Raw genomic sequence first — 14,291 nt, forward strand, 5'->3', positions numbered from 1 at the left:
CTCCTTGGTCTAACTTCTTGGGAAAACATGTTCTAATTTTTTTAAAGGCTTCATTGAAGAGCGTTTTGAGAAAAACTGCATTATATGTAGCTAACTAAAATTAACCACTAACATTTTCTACGGATTTTGGGAAACCAACTGTGGGTAAAATTGTAATATTTCCAGAATATCTTGCCTGGCTTTAGTATATCTGCATATCAATAGGCGTTCAGAAGTGGAAAGAAGTATGGCTTTAGTGCATTTGCATCTTTCCTCAGGGGTAGAGAAGTTCATCTCCATATCAATGGGTGATTACCTGGGCAACAGAGGGCTTATCTGTACCTGAGAGGCGAGGGGGCGGGCCGGTGTGGTTGCTGCTTGAGCAGAGAAGACAGCCTGGGACTGCAGTTTGTGAGCAATAAAAGGGTTTTAAACTTTATTTCTCCCTTTGACTGATTTTGGTTTTTAGGGGTATTTTGCCCCAGGATTTCCTTTCCCCGGACTTACACCAACTTATAAGAATATAATTTTGCTTATATTTAGCATCACTTACATACATTAAAAATAAACTTACATGCTTCAGTTAAACTATTAAAGTATTAACTTTGTTATTATTAAAAATAGTTCATGCTGTACAAGCTATTCTTCATTGTTTTATGCAGTACAAAAACTTATGCCCCTGAAAAAAAGATTACATGCATAATAAAGAGATTTGAATATATTACATTTTCTTTTTAAAATGAAGACATTTCAAAGGTAGAGAAAACTCTGAATTTGGTTAAGTAATTGAAGTAAACGTAAGAGAGAGTCACTAGTACATTTTTACAAAGGCCCAGTGTGGGTGTGATAGTTCCCAAGGAAATGATTAAACTAAGTCTAACAAATATAAAGGGTAAATCCTGGAGCAGGATGCCCAGGGAATTGAGGAGAGGGTTCTGGGGAGTGAATATAATTCGAAGGAAAGAAATAAAACTGAACATGTAGACTGGGTATACCCAGCCCGACTTATACACCGCCGGGTGGCCAGCCACACGCACCATTTCTATGGTGTCGGACCACAGCAGAAAGCTCCACAGGAAGATCTCAGCACGATGGTCCTGCTGCGACATTGTACTCAGCACTGCTGAGTGAAAGGAGGGCTCCTGAGGTCCCGCCAGAGCAGGAGCCCAGCTCTGTGTGGTGGCTCTTGGTGGCAGCGATGCCTGGGTCATCCTGGCTGGCTGGGGAAGCTCAGGGTTTTCTTCCTTTTGCCTCACTTGGTCCATCACAGTTTTTACTTGTTGCAAAGTGGTTGCATGCATGTGCTTGTCTTCATTACCTGTGATAAATTGATTTAAATTTTTTTAATTTTCAAATTTAAACTTTAAATTTTTATTTAAATTAAAAAAATAAAATTGTAAGTGTTCTTATTTGAGGTCTGCTTTACTCATGGAACTTTAAGACAACAATGGGTTGCAAAGAGAAAAAACATACAGAGGTAAAGAAGGCTCTTCATGTTATTTTGTTTTCTTGGATGTGGATCCTGTCATTTTGACCGTTTCATAGCACTAGCCATTATTGGTTACTGAGTCAAGCACTGTCACACATTATCTCATTTAATACTCAGAAAAAAGTTGAGAGAGAGGGACCACTATCCCATTTTATAAATATGGAAACTGGGCCCAAGATGTAAAATGACACCCAAATTCGAATACACAGTTCATAATCAGCACAGTTGGAATTCACACCCAGATTTACTTGACCTCAATTGACAATATCTTAACTTTATGGCTGCTGTTACCTGTCTTAGAGGCAATATATCATGTGCTGATTGTAAAACATATAAATGTCATAAAACTAACTGAATTTAAAAGTTCAATGGTCAAATCACTACAACCCAGATCTCCAGATTTAGAGGTTGGTGCTCAGAAGGGAGTCTATTTGACAATGAGAGAGTCTTAGTGAAGGGTGACACTCTGAATCTAGGATTTTTAAGCTGTTCTTGTCCCAAAGTGTCTGAACTAGTCAGTGTGACTGGTTAGACTAAAGCATCTTGTTTGGGGCTGGTAGGCTATGCCTGGTCAATATGCCTGTCATCTGAATGCCTGAAGCATTCTCTCACCAATGGCACACTGTGTGTGTGTGTGTGTGTGTGTGTGTGTGTGTGTGTGTGTGTGTGTGTGTGTGTGTGTGTGTCAAAGAGAGGGAGGAAGAGGAAGATGGAAATGGAAGGAGAGAGAAAGACTGAGAGAGCTTTGTGTACATGTGGAGTTGAATATGAATATGGGGGAATATGAAGGGATCCTCAGATCTCAAGACTTACTAGCAGTGTTGACTGGTATGGTTTCTCTACATGAAAGGTACAACACATTATTTTTCAAACACTGATCTGTTTAAGCACCATTGCTGTTGCTAAGAATTTATTAGGTCTTGACAAAGTTTACCTAGGGAACATGTGGAGCTACCATATTGCTTGATAAGACAAAATTTAAAGGAAGCTATGAAACTAAATAGCTCTAAAGGTTAAAGACACAAAGTCAATAAAAATTTGTTGAACAGTACTGAGCTGAAGTGAAAACATTTAAAAATAAATGTTATTTTGATTAATGACTAATAAAATGTTTGATTACCATAAACAGGTGATGTTTAAAGGACAAACCTTGGTTTCCCTTTTATACAATTAACTATTTTAAAATTTTAAGTGTGAACTGAATATATTTATAAACTAAAAAGATAATCTAAATTCTTGATGAAATATTACTTTCAGTGTGAATCATTCACAAATAAATGGTAGGACCCATAATCCTTAGAAACTTCTTTACCAACCTTAGATGTCACAGTGGCCTGAAAGAGTACTATTTTAATAAATAATACTCAAGTAAGAGAGAAAATTACATACTAATTACTACAATTTTAATATTCATAAAACATCTCTTTTTAAATTCAGATGCTCACGGGCATCAATTATGTCTCTCATTTAAAAAAAAAATCAATATAGAAAATATGTTTCTTAGTGTATAGCATATCCTAGAGGACTCTCCTTCACCTCTTTTAGTAGATAAAGCTGTTTGAATTAAATCCAAATTCCTTTGTCAACATGAAAAACACAGTGTATAATTTGGGATTTGAAGTCTATTGCAAATTCAGCATTGTTTCAGTGGCAGTCTAAGAAATGACACATTAACATTTTAGTCAGTAAGAATCATAATATCCGTGGATAAAAGCTATGGGATGAATTATGAATTTCTTGGCTAGAGTTCATTTCTAATAAAATACTAAGGCTCCAATCCTTGTGTATTTGGTGAACCCAGAGTGGGAGCTTCCTATGTTGCCACAGCTCAATAAGGACTACTTTACATTTAGGGGTACTACTGGCCTTTCAGAGGACAAAGTAGAGTTAGACAAGTCAAGAAATCATTTGCTCATTAGAATGGACCAGCAAATTTATCCCTGAGCTGTATAACTTTCATGTATTCAATACCATTCACTTTGGCTATAAGATTAGTTTCCCTCCAAATTATTATTTTTTAACTTTCCACTTGCAGGTGGAGTTCTTTTTATTGCTGTTAGTTGCTAGTGTTCTATTTGTTTAACACAATATTTATTTGTGTAAAATCCACAGAAAAGGTATAAGCATGAAGAAAGAGATCTCACTTCCTGAGAGGTTAACATTGCACTGTAAAAATTAAAAATAGCAGCCAATCTGTGTAGTTTTCCACATCTGATTCCAGTTGCCAAAACAACTTATTTTCACTGTGCAAGCAAGCTAACTAATTAAGGAAATGTCATTTTGATCGCAGATAAATGTTTAAGTTGGTAACTCATATTCATTTCACTTTATATTGATGTATTTCTAACTTGATCCCCCCAAATTTTAGATAGGGAAAACTAAGGACAACCTAACAAATCAGGACTGAGGAATTTTCTGGAGTATGTATTCCTCTTGCAAATAGAATAGGAAAGCCACAGAAGTTAAGTAACGAGAGAAGAATCACGAGGAAAAGCACCTAAAAACAAGAGAGGAATGAAGTCAATACTAAAAATGCACTATTTAGGTTCCCAGCCATCTGTTTTGAGCAGACAAAATTTAGAGTGCTGTACCAAGGTCAAGCTGGGCATTGAGTATGGTGTAACAAATAATCTGGAAACAGTCCCCACCTGCAATCACATCAATAAACAGAAAAGAATCAACTGTGGCAGGGCTTTAAAAGGAAAGTCAGTTCTGTGAAGAGACTATCGTGGGGGTCTGAATTAGACAGAGGGTCAGGAAGGCTAATCTGAGAAGTGACAGTTAACCAGAGACCTGAAGAATAAGTAGGAGTAAATTAAGTGAAGAATGGAGAAAGGCACTTTCCAGGTAGTAGGAACTGCATGTGTAAAGATCCCTCAGCTACAATGTATTGGAAAGAGGGCTTGGTGAGGGTTTGGAAGGCAGAGGGAAGAGAGGAGGAGAGGATCTAATATATTCAGTGTTTTTTCTATATACTAGGCACTGTCCTAAGCCCTTTCTATGCATTAATTCACTTAATCCTTAAAAAAAGCCTTATGATGTAGATACTATTATCTTCTCATGTTAAAGATGAGTAAACTGAGGCATGGGGTGATAAATAATTGTCTACAAAATCACATGGTTAGAAAAGAGAGAGATGGGAACTTGAACCTCAGACCTTTAACCACTAGACCACACAGTCTGTGGCACAGTCAGGTTATATAGAACCTTATGGGCCATGATAAAGGTTTATATTCTAAACTTTATTTTAAAGTCAATAGAAAGCCACTAAAGATGAAGAGTAAAGAAGTCAGAAGGGGCAGGGAGGATATGGAGACATCAGCAAAGAGGCTCTTGGGTCCAGTTTGGCAATGATGCAAAATGAGATTGTTACTGAATTCACAGCAACCAGAAGAAAATAAATTAGTTATTCAGAAAAAGCATGAATACTCTTGATTAATAGTCTCCAAAATTCATTTTTCCTGAAAGGAAAATATTCTACAGAAAAAAAATGCAATGATTTAGACATAACAAAATCTGAGAAAAAAATATGGAAAAGAAAAATTTAACAGTCTTATTAAAATTATTTTAGCACATGCTAAGTACACAAAGCACTTTCAGGCATAATACTCTTAGGCAATAAGAGGAAAAAATATTAAAATACACACCAGGGCAAATTATAAACACTGTTATTTACTGTACTATTGTGGATAAAATGAAAGTTCCTGTGGCCAGGATTCTTACCTGGCCCTGGTTGGCTAGCTCACTGCACACGTGTGGGCAATACATTGCTATTGACTGCATATAAAGAGCTCCACCCAGTGATCTGGGTGACACAGTGGCAGGGCTGCAAGGCTGCAGGAGAGCAGAGCAGAGGCTGGAGTGGTGGCAGTGCTGAGGACAGAGGCCCAGAGGACAGCTGTGCAGGACGACTTTGCAGAGGGGCCCAGAGGATGGCTGTGTGGACAGAGAGACCCAGAGGATGGCTGTGCTGGCAGAGGGGCCCAGAGGATGGCTGTGCAGGCAGAGGGGCCCAGAGGATGGCTGTGCGGGCAGAGAGGTCCAGAGGCAGAGACCAGCTTGCCGCATGCAGACTTCTCTAAGTGAAAGGGAGTTTAGTGATTGACCTGCCACCATGGAAATAAAGTTGGGTATAACCCTTTCACCCCAAGAACATTCTACTGTCATTCCTTTGGTCACCCTGAATCCATAGTGAACTTGCCTGCAGCTGAAACCCATTGGCAGGACAATTGGCAAAGTCATCAGGGTACACTGTTGACCAAGGAAAATGACAGGCTACTGCTATGGGAGGGGTACTTCAGCGGGCTGCCCCTATGAATGGAGAGACAGTGGATTGTCCCCCAGTGGGTTTGTGGTCTGAGGTGGCTTGCCTCCTAGAGGGCTGGGCCCCACCCCAGGACTGCAGGCAAGTGGAGGTGACACCTGAGGCTGTAGGGGTGGCCCTTGGTCTAGTAAGTAGGTCTTTTGAGAGAGAGAGTGCCTGTGAAGCAGTGGTGACTGTGGGTTGGTTGCTTCTCACAGTATTAAAAAAGTCTACAGAAGAGAAGGACATGCTCTGGAAAAAGACCCAAGAAATGGTGGCACAAGAACATGAGCTGCAAACTGCTGTGGATTCACTGAAGAAGGAAATGACATTGATACGAGAGGAGGCAGCACGAGAGTGCCAGCAGCGAGGTGCCATTGATGAGGTAAAAGATTCCTTACAGAATGAGAGAGCAGTGCTGCCATGTGCTCTGAAGGAGGGAAAGGCCATAAAGGAAATATATGGACTCCTAAGGGAAGCACAGGAGGAGGAGGTGGCATGAGAACACCCACTGCAAAGCACTGAGGTGAAGGTAAGAGCTACTGAAGACTGAGCTAGCATTGCTGCGAGGCACAGTAGAAAAGGTAAAGGTTGTAGCAGAGGAGGCACTTGGGGGAGGGGAGAGAAAGGGGCCATCAGCCCCAGAAATGGAGGAGCTGGAGAAGGATGAAGGCGTGGTGCCGGAGGCACTGGCCCCTCCTGTATCGAAACTACGCCCAGTGGTTGTAAAGAAAATAAAGACCCAGCAGCTGAGGGTTCCCCAAGGAGAGAAGCAGCCCCTTCCCCAGGTCGTGGAGCAGCCCCCTCCCCAGGTCGTGGAGCCCTCTATGGTCCACCCCTATACTCAGGCTGAGCTGGTGGATTTGGGCTCTCGGTTTAGGCAGAAGCCCTTGGTGTCAATATCAGCTTGACTCATGCATCTGTGAGACTTAGGAGTGGATGGAATTGTTCTGTCAGAATCAGAGATGAGAAAGCTGGCTTCCCTGACAGTTCAGCCCACCTTGAAGCAGTGGTTACAAAGTGCACATCAGACCCCAGGGAATCACTCCCTCCTTGGTTAGCTTATGGCTGAATTTCCTGCTGTGTGGCCCAATCAGGGTGATCTACCATCCTCTCCTGTTAGATGGCAGACATATGCTGAGCTCCAACAGGTGTTACGGATGCTAGGCATAAGAAATGCCATCAGAGAATCATGGCCCAGATGAAGAAACTTCCACTAGAGGTATGAGAAATATTATGCTTCAAACAGCTTCCACATCCCTCTAGGTCTCTAGTGGCCATTCTTTCCCCTCACTTAGGGCAGCCCATAAGTGAGGTTACACATACAGTAGCAGATTTAGGAGATGCTGAAGCAATGAGAACATGAAAAGAAACAAGGTCTGCCACTCACAAGAAGAATTTAAAGGGCACTATGAAGGCTATGAGGACCCAGATGTGGGTTGATTTAATACAGGTAGGAGCAGATGGAAGGAAATTAGATGGGAAGGAAATAGGATCTTACTGGAGCTATGGCAACAACTGAAACCAGAGCAGCAGTTCCAGGCATTAAGACCAAAGGACAGAGGCCCAGAGGATGGCTGTGTGAGCAGAGGGGCAAAGAGGCAGAGAGGGGCTTACTGCATGCAGACTCACTCTGAGTGAACTGAATTTTAGTGACTGACTTGCCACCATGGAAATAAAGTTGGGTATAACCCTTTCACCCCAAGAACATTTTACTGTAATTTCTTTGGTCACATTGAATCCATAGTGAACTTGCCCGGAGCTGACACCCATTGGCAATACAACTATGTGTGTGTTTCCTTTGAGGAGCATATCTGAGGTCCGGAAGACAAGTAATCTCAGTGCCCAATAACAAATGAAGAAACCCAGCACCTACCTAACAGGGTGGTGAAAAGTAGTCAAGATATACAAGCATTTGAAATAGTGCTTGACACATAGAAATAGCGATATATGTATTCAGTAAATAAAAGTAGCAATCACTAAACAACTTATTATTTTAAAGGAATTAGTATACAATAGAAACTATCAGAACTCAGTAAATAGTAAAAGTGATTACAGTTTGTTAAATTTTGGTTATAGTTAGACTGTTACCCAATATCCCATATACTGGGGAAGGTTAAAAAGTTTGAGAAGTTCCATCACACTACAGAGCCTGAACAAGGTCATGAGTGTAATTCTTTTATTTGCCTGTTTATATCACAAAGAAAAATGCCAGCCTACAGATACAGCAGAGACAGCTTGCACCAGCTAACAAGAACCTATATTGTACATCTCTTCCCAATTCCATGATCAGTATTTTGTGACATCACTTTGGCAGCTTGTAAATGGTTATGGTAGAGATACGTACACCAGAGAAAGTGGCAAATGCTGCTACAAATCAGGCCTTCACCTCTGTCCCCCAAGAGACAGTTGCTTAAACACTGACCAATATTCTACCGCTTGTGCTCAAAATGTTATGCAAGTTTTCACTAGCTAATAATAATTATTAATGATAATGAATTCTAGACAAATATTCAACCCATCATCAGTTGTGGAAGAGCTCATAGGCATACAGCCCCAGCTGTGAGATAGTTTTGGCAACTTTCTTTATGAAAGGCATTGCGCTGTTATTCAATAAATTCAAAACCTGTTCAGTTTCAGTTCCCTGTCAGGCATTGCATAAATCTGACAACAAATAAATTCATCATTTCTGGATTTCACACAACGTAAAATGTTAAGAGAATTCTTCTGTAAAAAACATTTTCCCCTCCACTGTTAGTTTACAGACTCAAATAACACTGTCAAAAATCTCTACTAAGGCAAGTAGCCAAAGCATAAAAACCAAGCCTCATAACAACCTCCTGTCCACCCCCAGTCAACAGGACGAACACCCACCCTTCTTCCCCCCAGTCAACAGGAAGAAGGACTCTGGAGTCCTGCAAAGGGTCTACTGCTCAGATTGCTATCTGGCCTAGATCCTGGAGAGAGCCCTTGAGGACTGTAGGACTGATTCAGCTAACAAGCCTTGCAAGACATCAGGAGCTGCTGGCAGTGCAGCCTGGGCACCTGCATTGCTCAGTGGTAAGAGAGGGCATAACATGGCTCTGGGCCCAACAGAGTGAGCCAGCGAAGAGGGGCACTTGCTTAGCCCAGCAGGTCAGAGGCAGACATCAGTGGGAAATGGCACCAAGAGCGGCAGCCATGTTTCAAAGCATTTCAAAGGCTTCCAAGGCTCCAGCAGCCTCAGCAGTCAATGGTCAGGTGTCGAAATTGCTGATATGTGTTTCTGAGGAGACAACATCTGTGAGTTTATTGGAAGCAGCCTTAGAACCATTCTCACCCAGAAACTGGGGAACTTGGGGTCCTAAAATAGCAGGTAGAAGCAGAGCTGGAGCAAAACACTGTTCCTATACATAGGACCCCACTACCGATATACATACAGTGTAAACAAGAAATGACCACGAATCTCTGCACATTTGCCAGGTCATCAACTCGACCTGTATCACCCTCTTCGATCCAACACAAGAGAACCTAGATAATTGAAAATCAATGATGTATGCCTTTATTTTCACACTGGGGCCATAAACTTCTGTTGGTTAATAATGTTATGAAGAACAAGGCTTGGTATTATGAAGTAATGCGTGCTGAATTCTTTATGTTGCCTTATTCCTGTCAGTCTCTCTGAAATATTTATTTTGAAAATAGCATGCAACTGTCAAGAATCTCAAAAATCCCATGTAGGAAAAAAGTAACAATTAGCTGTTAAACTGTTAAAATCACATAAAGCCGTACTAATCAAAGGGAGCCGTAGCTCATGATTGGACAGCACCTAATGTCCTGTGTCTTTTGGCACAGGGATCGCTGCCCTATGGTTTCTGGCCCAGTCCACACTAACCTAATCCTGACAGCTGGGACTTCGTTACAAGGTATAAATCAGAAATTCTACTCTTCTCTTACCTCAGTCTGGTAAATGGCTACCGATTTTTGGAGAAGGGGGAAAAAAATCCTAGAACTGACATACTTTCCTGAAACTTCCTTCTTCCAAATACTAAAGGGAGGGTTTGCAAGGAAATACTCCCCCTTCTTGGCATGGCCCCAAACACAGTGTTCCTTATACATATTCTCCAAATGCATTGCAAAACACATTGTGAAAACCCAGCTCACATGCTGGGCTCATGACGTATAATAAGTTTTTTCTTAAAAGGAAACAAAAGGGAACTCAAAATGCCATTCATTTTATTCAGAGAAATGCAGCATTCTTTTCCCTTCTGTGGCATCTCATACATTCTTTTTGATTAAGGTGTGATGAGTTCCATTTCAAGGAAATCTGGAAAGCATGTTTGCTTTAGGAATTTGGATTTGGGCTATCAGCTTTTAACTTGCTATTTTTCACAGTTCCTAATACTTCCTATAACCGGGGGCTCTCAATCCAGCTGGGCACCAGAACTGCTTGCAGAAATTAAAATAATTACAGATGCAGGCCTTAAAATCTTGCATATACTTTGAGCCAGAAATTGTACATGTAGGCATTTAACCTGAAGAAGTAATCATCTGTGCAGAGGCCCAACAACTGTCCCCTGATATGCTGACCAGTAGACAGAGCTCACATGTACGTGTTCTGAAAAGATCCCCCTGGTGGGTACCCAAGGATAAGTGCCTCTGCGTATATGTTAACAGGTGTTCCATGATTCACTGCAAATTGCTTGGAAATTCAATAAAAATCATCACTGCCAGTCTTTTAAGAAATTATGTTTTGGTAGGTCAATAACAAGAAGAAATATCTCAGAAAGTAACAGATCCTTCTTCTTCCATTCTTGCTCTGTAAACTCCCAAACCTGCATCAGTCCTACAGGTCTATTTTTTTCTACAGTCAGTGCCCAGATTTCTCAGACTCATTGAAGAAAAACTTCATAATCTTGATGGTCCCAGGACAAGTTCCTGGTTTCCACCCTTGCTAAACCCTAAGCATCCCACATTCATCCAACTCCTATCCCTGACCTACTTTAGTTCCATTCCCCACAGCACTTTTCCAAACCTTGCCCATTCTATCACAGATTCTCTTCCTTCCATCCATCCCTCTTGCCTTCAGTAGATAACTTTCCTTCCTGTTTTACAGACACTGGGACTTTAAACAGGTGTCAACTAAATCTGCTTGCTTTTTACCCATCCACTCTAGTCACATTTCATAAAACGTGAATCCCCTGGGGATCTTTAAAAACTACTTGTACCTGCTCTCCATCCCCCATCAGATAATTATCTAGGATGCAGTCTGGGAGTCAAAAAATGTTAAGCGCCTTAGATGATTCTAATGTGCCAAAAGTGAGAAACACTGCTCTTAACTGGGGATATAAATCAGAATTTGATGCAGCTTTCTTTTTAAAAATCTACATATGCCCAAGTTTTATCCCTAGAGATCCTGATTCAGTTTATCTGGGAGGCTAAGACTGGCACTGATATTTTAAAGCACTCTTTTTATATGTTGGGAATACTGGGAGAAATGGACAGAAATACCATAGACACAGGGTCTGAAAGTTTTGCCAGATCAAATAAATTAATATACAGGTTATCAAGTTTAATTATTGGTTATTGATACATTAATGAGTGTGCACCCCACAGAAAATCCAACTACTTTTCTACATTAAACACTTATATCCAAAAATTTTTTGAGAAAACAGTTATTAAATATTCATATCACCTTGGAGTGACAAAAGATTTTTTAAGCATAACACTGTTAAAGAGAAAGACACTGGCCCAACATAGTGTCACCTCTGCCAGGCCAGGTCACCAAACCAGGGCCTAATGATCAACCTAACTGTAGTTCCAACCTCTCCCAGAAATGCAGTCAGTCAGGAGTTTTCTGGTGTCATATAGGCCCCTTCTATCTCTGAAGGAAGATGAGGGCACTGACCTAATGAGACCCTGCTCCTTGTGTCCTCTCATACATAGGGAGCATCAGCAAGTCTACAGCATGATCTTTAAGGAAAATGACTAGATGTATTCTAGTCACACTGCTTGATGTACTGATAAATGTGACCTCCTTTCTCCATGCATCCCCTGTGGTAGAGGAAGGAGTTAAGATGTCTCCAAATGGAGGGGGCTCAGGGCAGCTCATCAGAGTGCACTGACAGGCTGACCCCCAGGCCATGGCCCTGGTAAGTCTCTGAATAAACTGTCTTCAGTATAACAGTTGTGTTGATTCCAGCTGACAACACCAAAGAGAGGGTCCATAAAGGAAATATTTATAGATTGGATTATATAAAAATTAAAAATTTCCTATATCAAAAACAGTATAGAAAAATAAAAAGGCAAATAACTCTGGGATATATGATACCTTATGACAGGCAAAACTTAACGTCCTTACAATTACAGAACTCATAAATCTGCAGTTTAAAAAAAAAGTAAGGATTTTTGGAATTAAAGATGGTGGCGTGAGAGGAGAGACAGAGTCTTCCTCCTAAAACTGGATACAATTAGAAAATATAGTAGGTGCAACTAACCTGAGAGAGCAACAGGAAAGAGGATGGCGCCAGACTGCACACACCTGGAGAAAAGAGCAGACCTCACCCAACGGGGTAACGTACCAGAGCCATGGCTCCGCAGGACCCCCGAGCCCTTCTCCCACCCCAGCTCACTGGCTGGAGGAAGCGAAACGGAGCAGGGAGGGAGTGGAAGGCTTGGGACTGCTGAATACCTAGCTGCAGAGATCTGCTCTGGGAGCCCAAACCTACATTTCGTGGTGCTTTCATCATACCCTTCTAATTACGGGATTGGAAAGCTGGGACAGGTGGAGTTCCAGGGGAGACTGGGATTCCAACCGCTTGTAGAAAGCAGGGATCCATATCCGGCTGCTCTGGGACAAAAGCTTATATCTGTGTGCTCAGCCCACTGGTTCAGACAGTGGAGACAGGCACAGCAGCCGGGAGGCAGGGAACAGCTCTTTCCTCCCCCCAGGCACCAGTACCGCTCCCCTGCGACCCCGGACATTGCTTCAGGGGCTGAGCAGCTCCAGAATAGAGCTTCAGGACACTAGAGGGCACCATATACAAACATGAAACACCAAAGAAACCTGATCCAGAGTAAAATTGTTAATACAACTCCCAAGAAAGATTTAAATGATATGGACCTCGTGACTCTTCCTGAAAAGGGAGTTCAAAATAAAAATTATCAACATTCTAATGGAGGTACGGAGAGACATCCAACAACTCAGGAATGAATTCAGGTCAGAGATCCAATCATTGAAGAGCACGATGGAGGGTATTAAAAGCAGGTTGGATATGGTGGAGGAGAAAAATGAAATAGAAACTAGAGAAGAGGAATAAAAAGAAGCTGAGGCACAGAGAGAATAAAGGATCTCTAAGAATGAAAGAATATTGAAAGCACTGTGTGACCAATCCAAACGGAACAATATTTGTATTATAGGGATACCAGAACAAGAAGAAGAGAGAGAAAGGGATAGAAAATGTCTTTGAGGAGGTAATTGCTGAAAACTCCCCCAATCTCAGGAAGGAAATAGTCGCTCAAGCCATGGAGATCCACAGATCTCCCAACACAAGGGACCCAAGGAGGACAACACCAAGACACATAGTAATTAAAATGGAAAAGATCAAGGGTAAGGACAGACTGTTAAAAGCAGCCAGAGACACAAATAAGATCACATACAAAGGAAAGCCCATTAGGCTAACATCAGACTTCTCAGCAGAAACCTTACAGGCCAGAAGGGAGTGGCATGATATATTTAATGCCATGAAGCAGAAAGGCCTGGAACCAAGATTACTTTATCCGGCAAGATTATCATTTAAATTTGAAGGAGGGAGTAAACACTTTCCAGATAAGCAAAAGCTGAGAGAATTTACCTCCCACAAACCATCTCTACAGTCTATTTTGGAGGGACTGCTATAGATGGAAGTGCTCCTAAGGTGGAATAGCTATCACCAGAGGTAATAAAACCACAGTAAAGAAAGTAGAACAGCTAATTACTAAGCAAATGCAAAATTAAATTAACTATCCCCAAAGTCAATCAAGGGATAGACAAAAAGTACAGAATATGACACCTAATATATAAAGAATGAAGGAGGAAGAAAAAGGAGGAGAAACAGAAAAGAACCTTCAGATTGTGTTTGTAACAGCATACTGAGTTAAGTTAGACTCTTAGATAGTAACGAAATTAACTTTGAACCTTTGGTAACCATGAATCTAAAGCCTGCGATGGCAATAAGTACATACCTATCGATAATCACCCTAAATGTAAATGGACTGAATGCACCAATCAAAAGATATAGAGTCACTGAATGGATAATAAAACAAGACCCATCTATGTGCTGCTTACAAGAGACTCACCTCAAACCCAAAGACATGCACAGACTAAAAGTAAAGGGATGGAAAAAGATATTTCATGCAAACAATAGGGAGAAAAAAGCAGGTGTTGCAGTACTAGTATCAGACAAAATAGACTTCAAAACAAAGAAAGTCACAAGAGATAAAGAAGGACATTACATAATGATAAAGGGCTCAGTTCAACAAGAGGATATAACCATTATAAAT

The 14,291-nt window shown here is 41.1% G+C and overlaps 1 protein-coding gene across 1 annotated transcript in view; it reads right to left on the minus strand.

The window, feature by feature from the left end:
• Positions 1 to 375: 375 nt before the first annotated feature.
• The window catches only part of TMEM236 (transmembrane protein 236), a 103,247-nt gene continuing 89,331 nt past the window's right edge, over positions 376 to 14,291 (minus strand). Inside the window, exon 8 of the mRNA XM_036881176.2 lies at positions 376 to 1,297. Coding sequence (XP_036737071.2) covers positions 714 to 1,297 — 584 coding nt within the window. The 3' untranslated portion in view covers positions 376 to 713. The remainder of the gene's footprint in view (positions 1,298 to 14,291) is intronic.

This window comes from Manis pentadactyla, chromosome 3 (assembly GCF_030020395.1).
Source record: "Manis pentadactyla isolate mManPen7 chromosome 3, mManPen7.hap1, whole genome shotgun sequence".
Classification (NCBI taxonomy): domain Eukaryota; kingdom Metazoa; phylum Chordata; class Mammalia; order Pholidota; family Manidae; genus Manis; species Manis pentadactyla.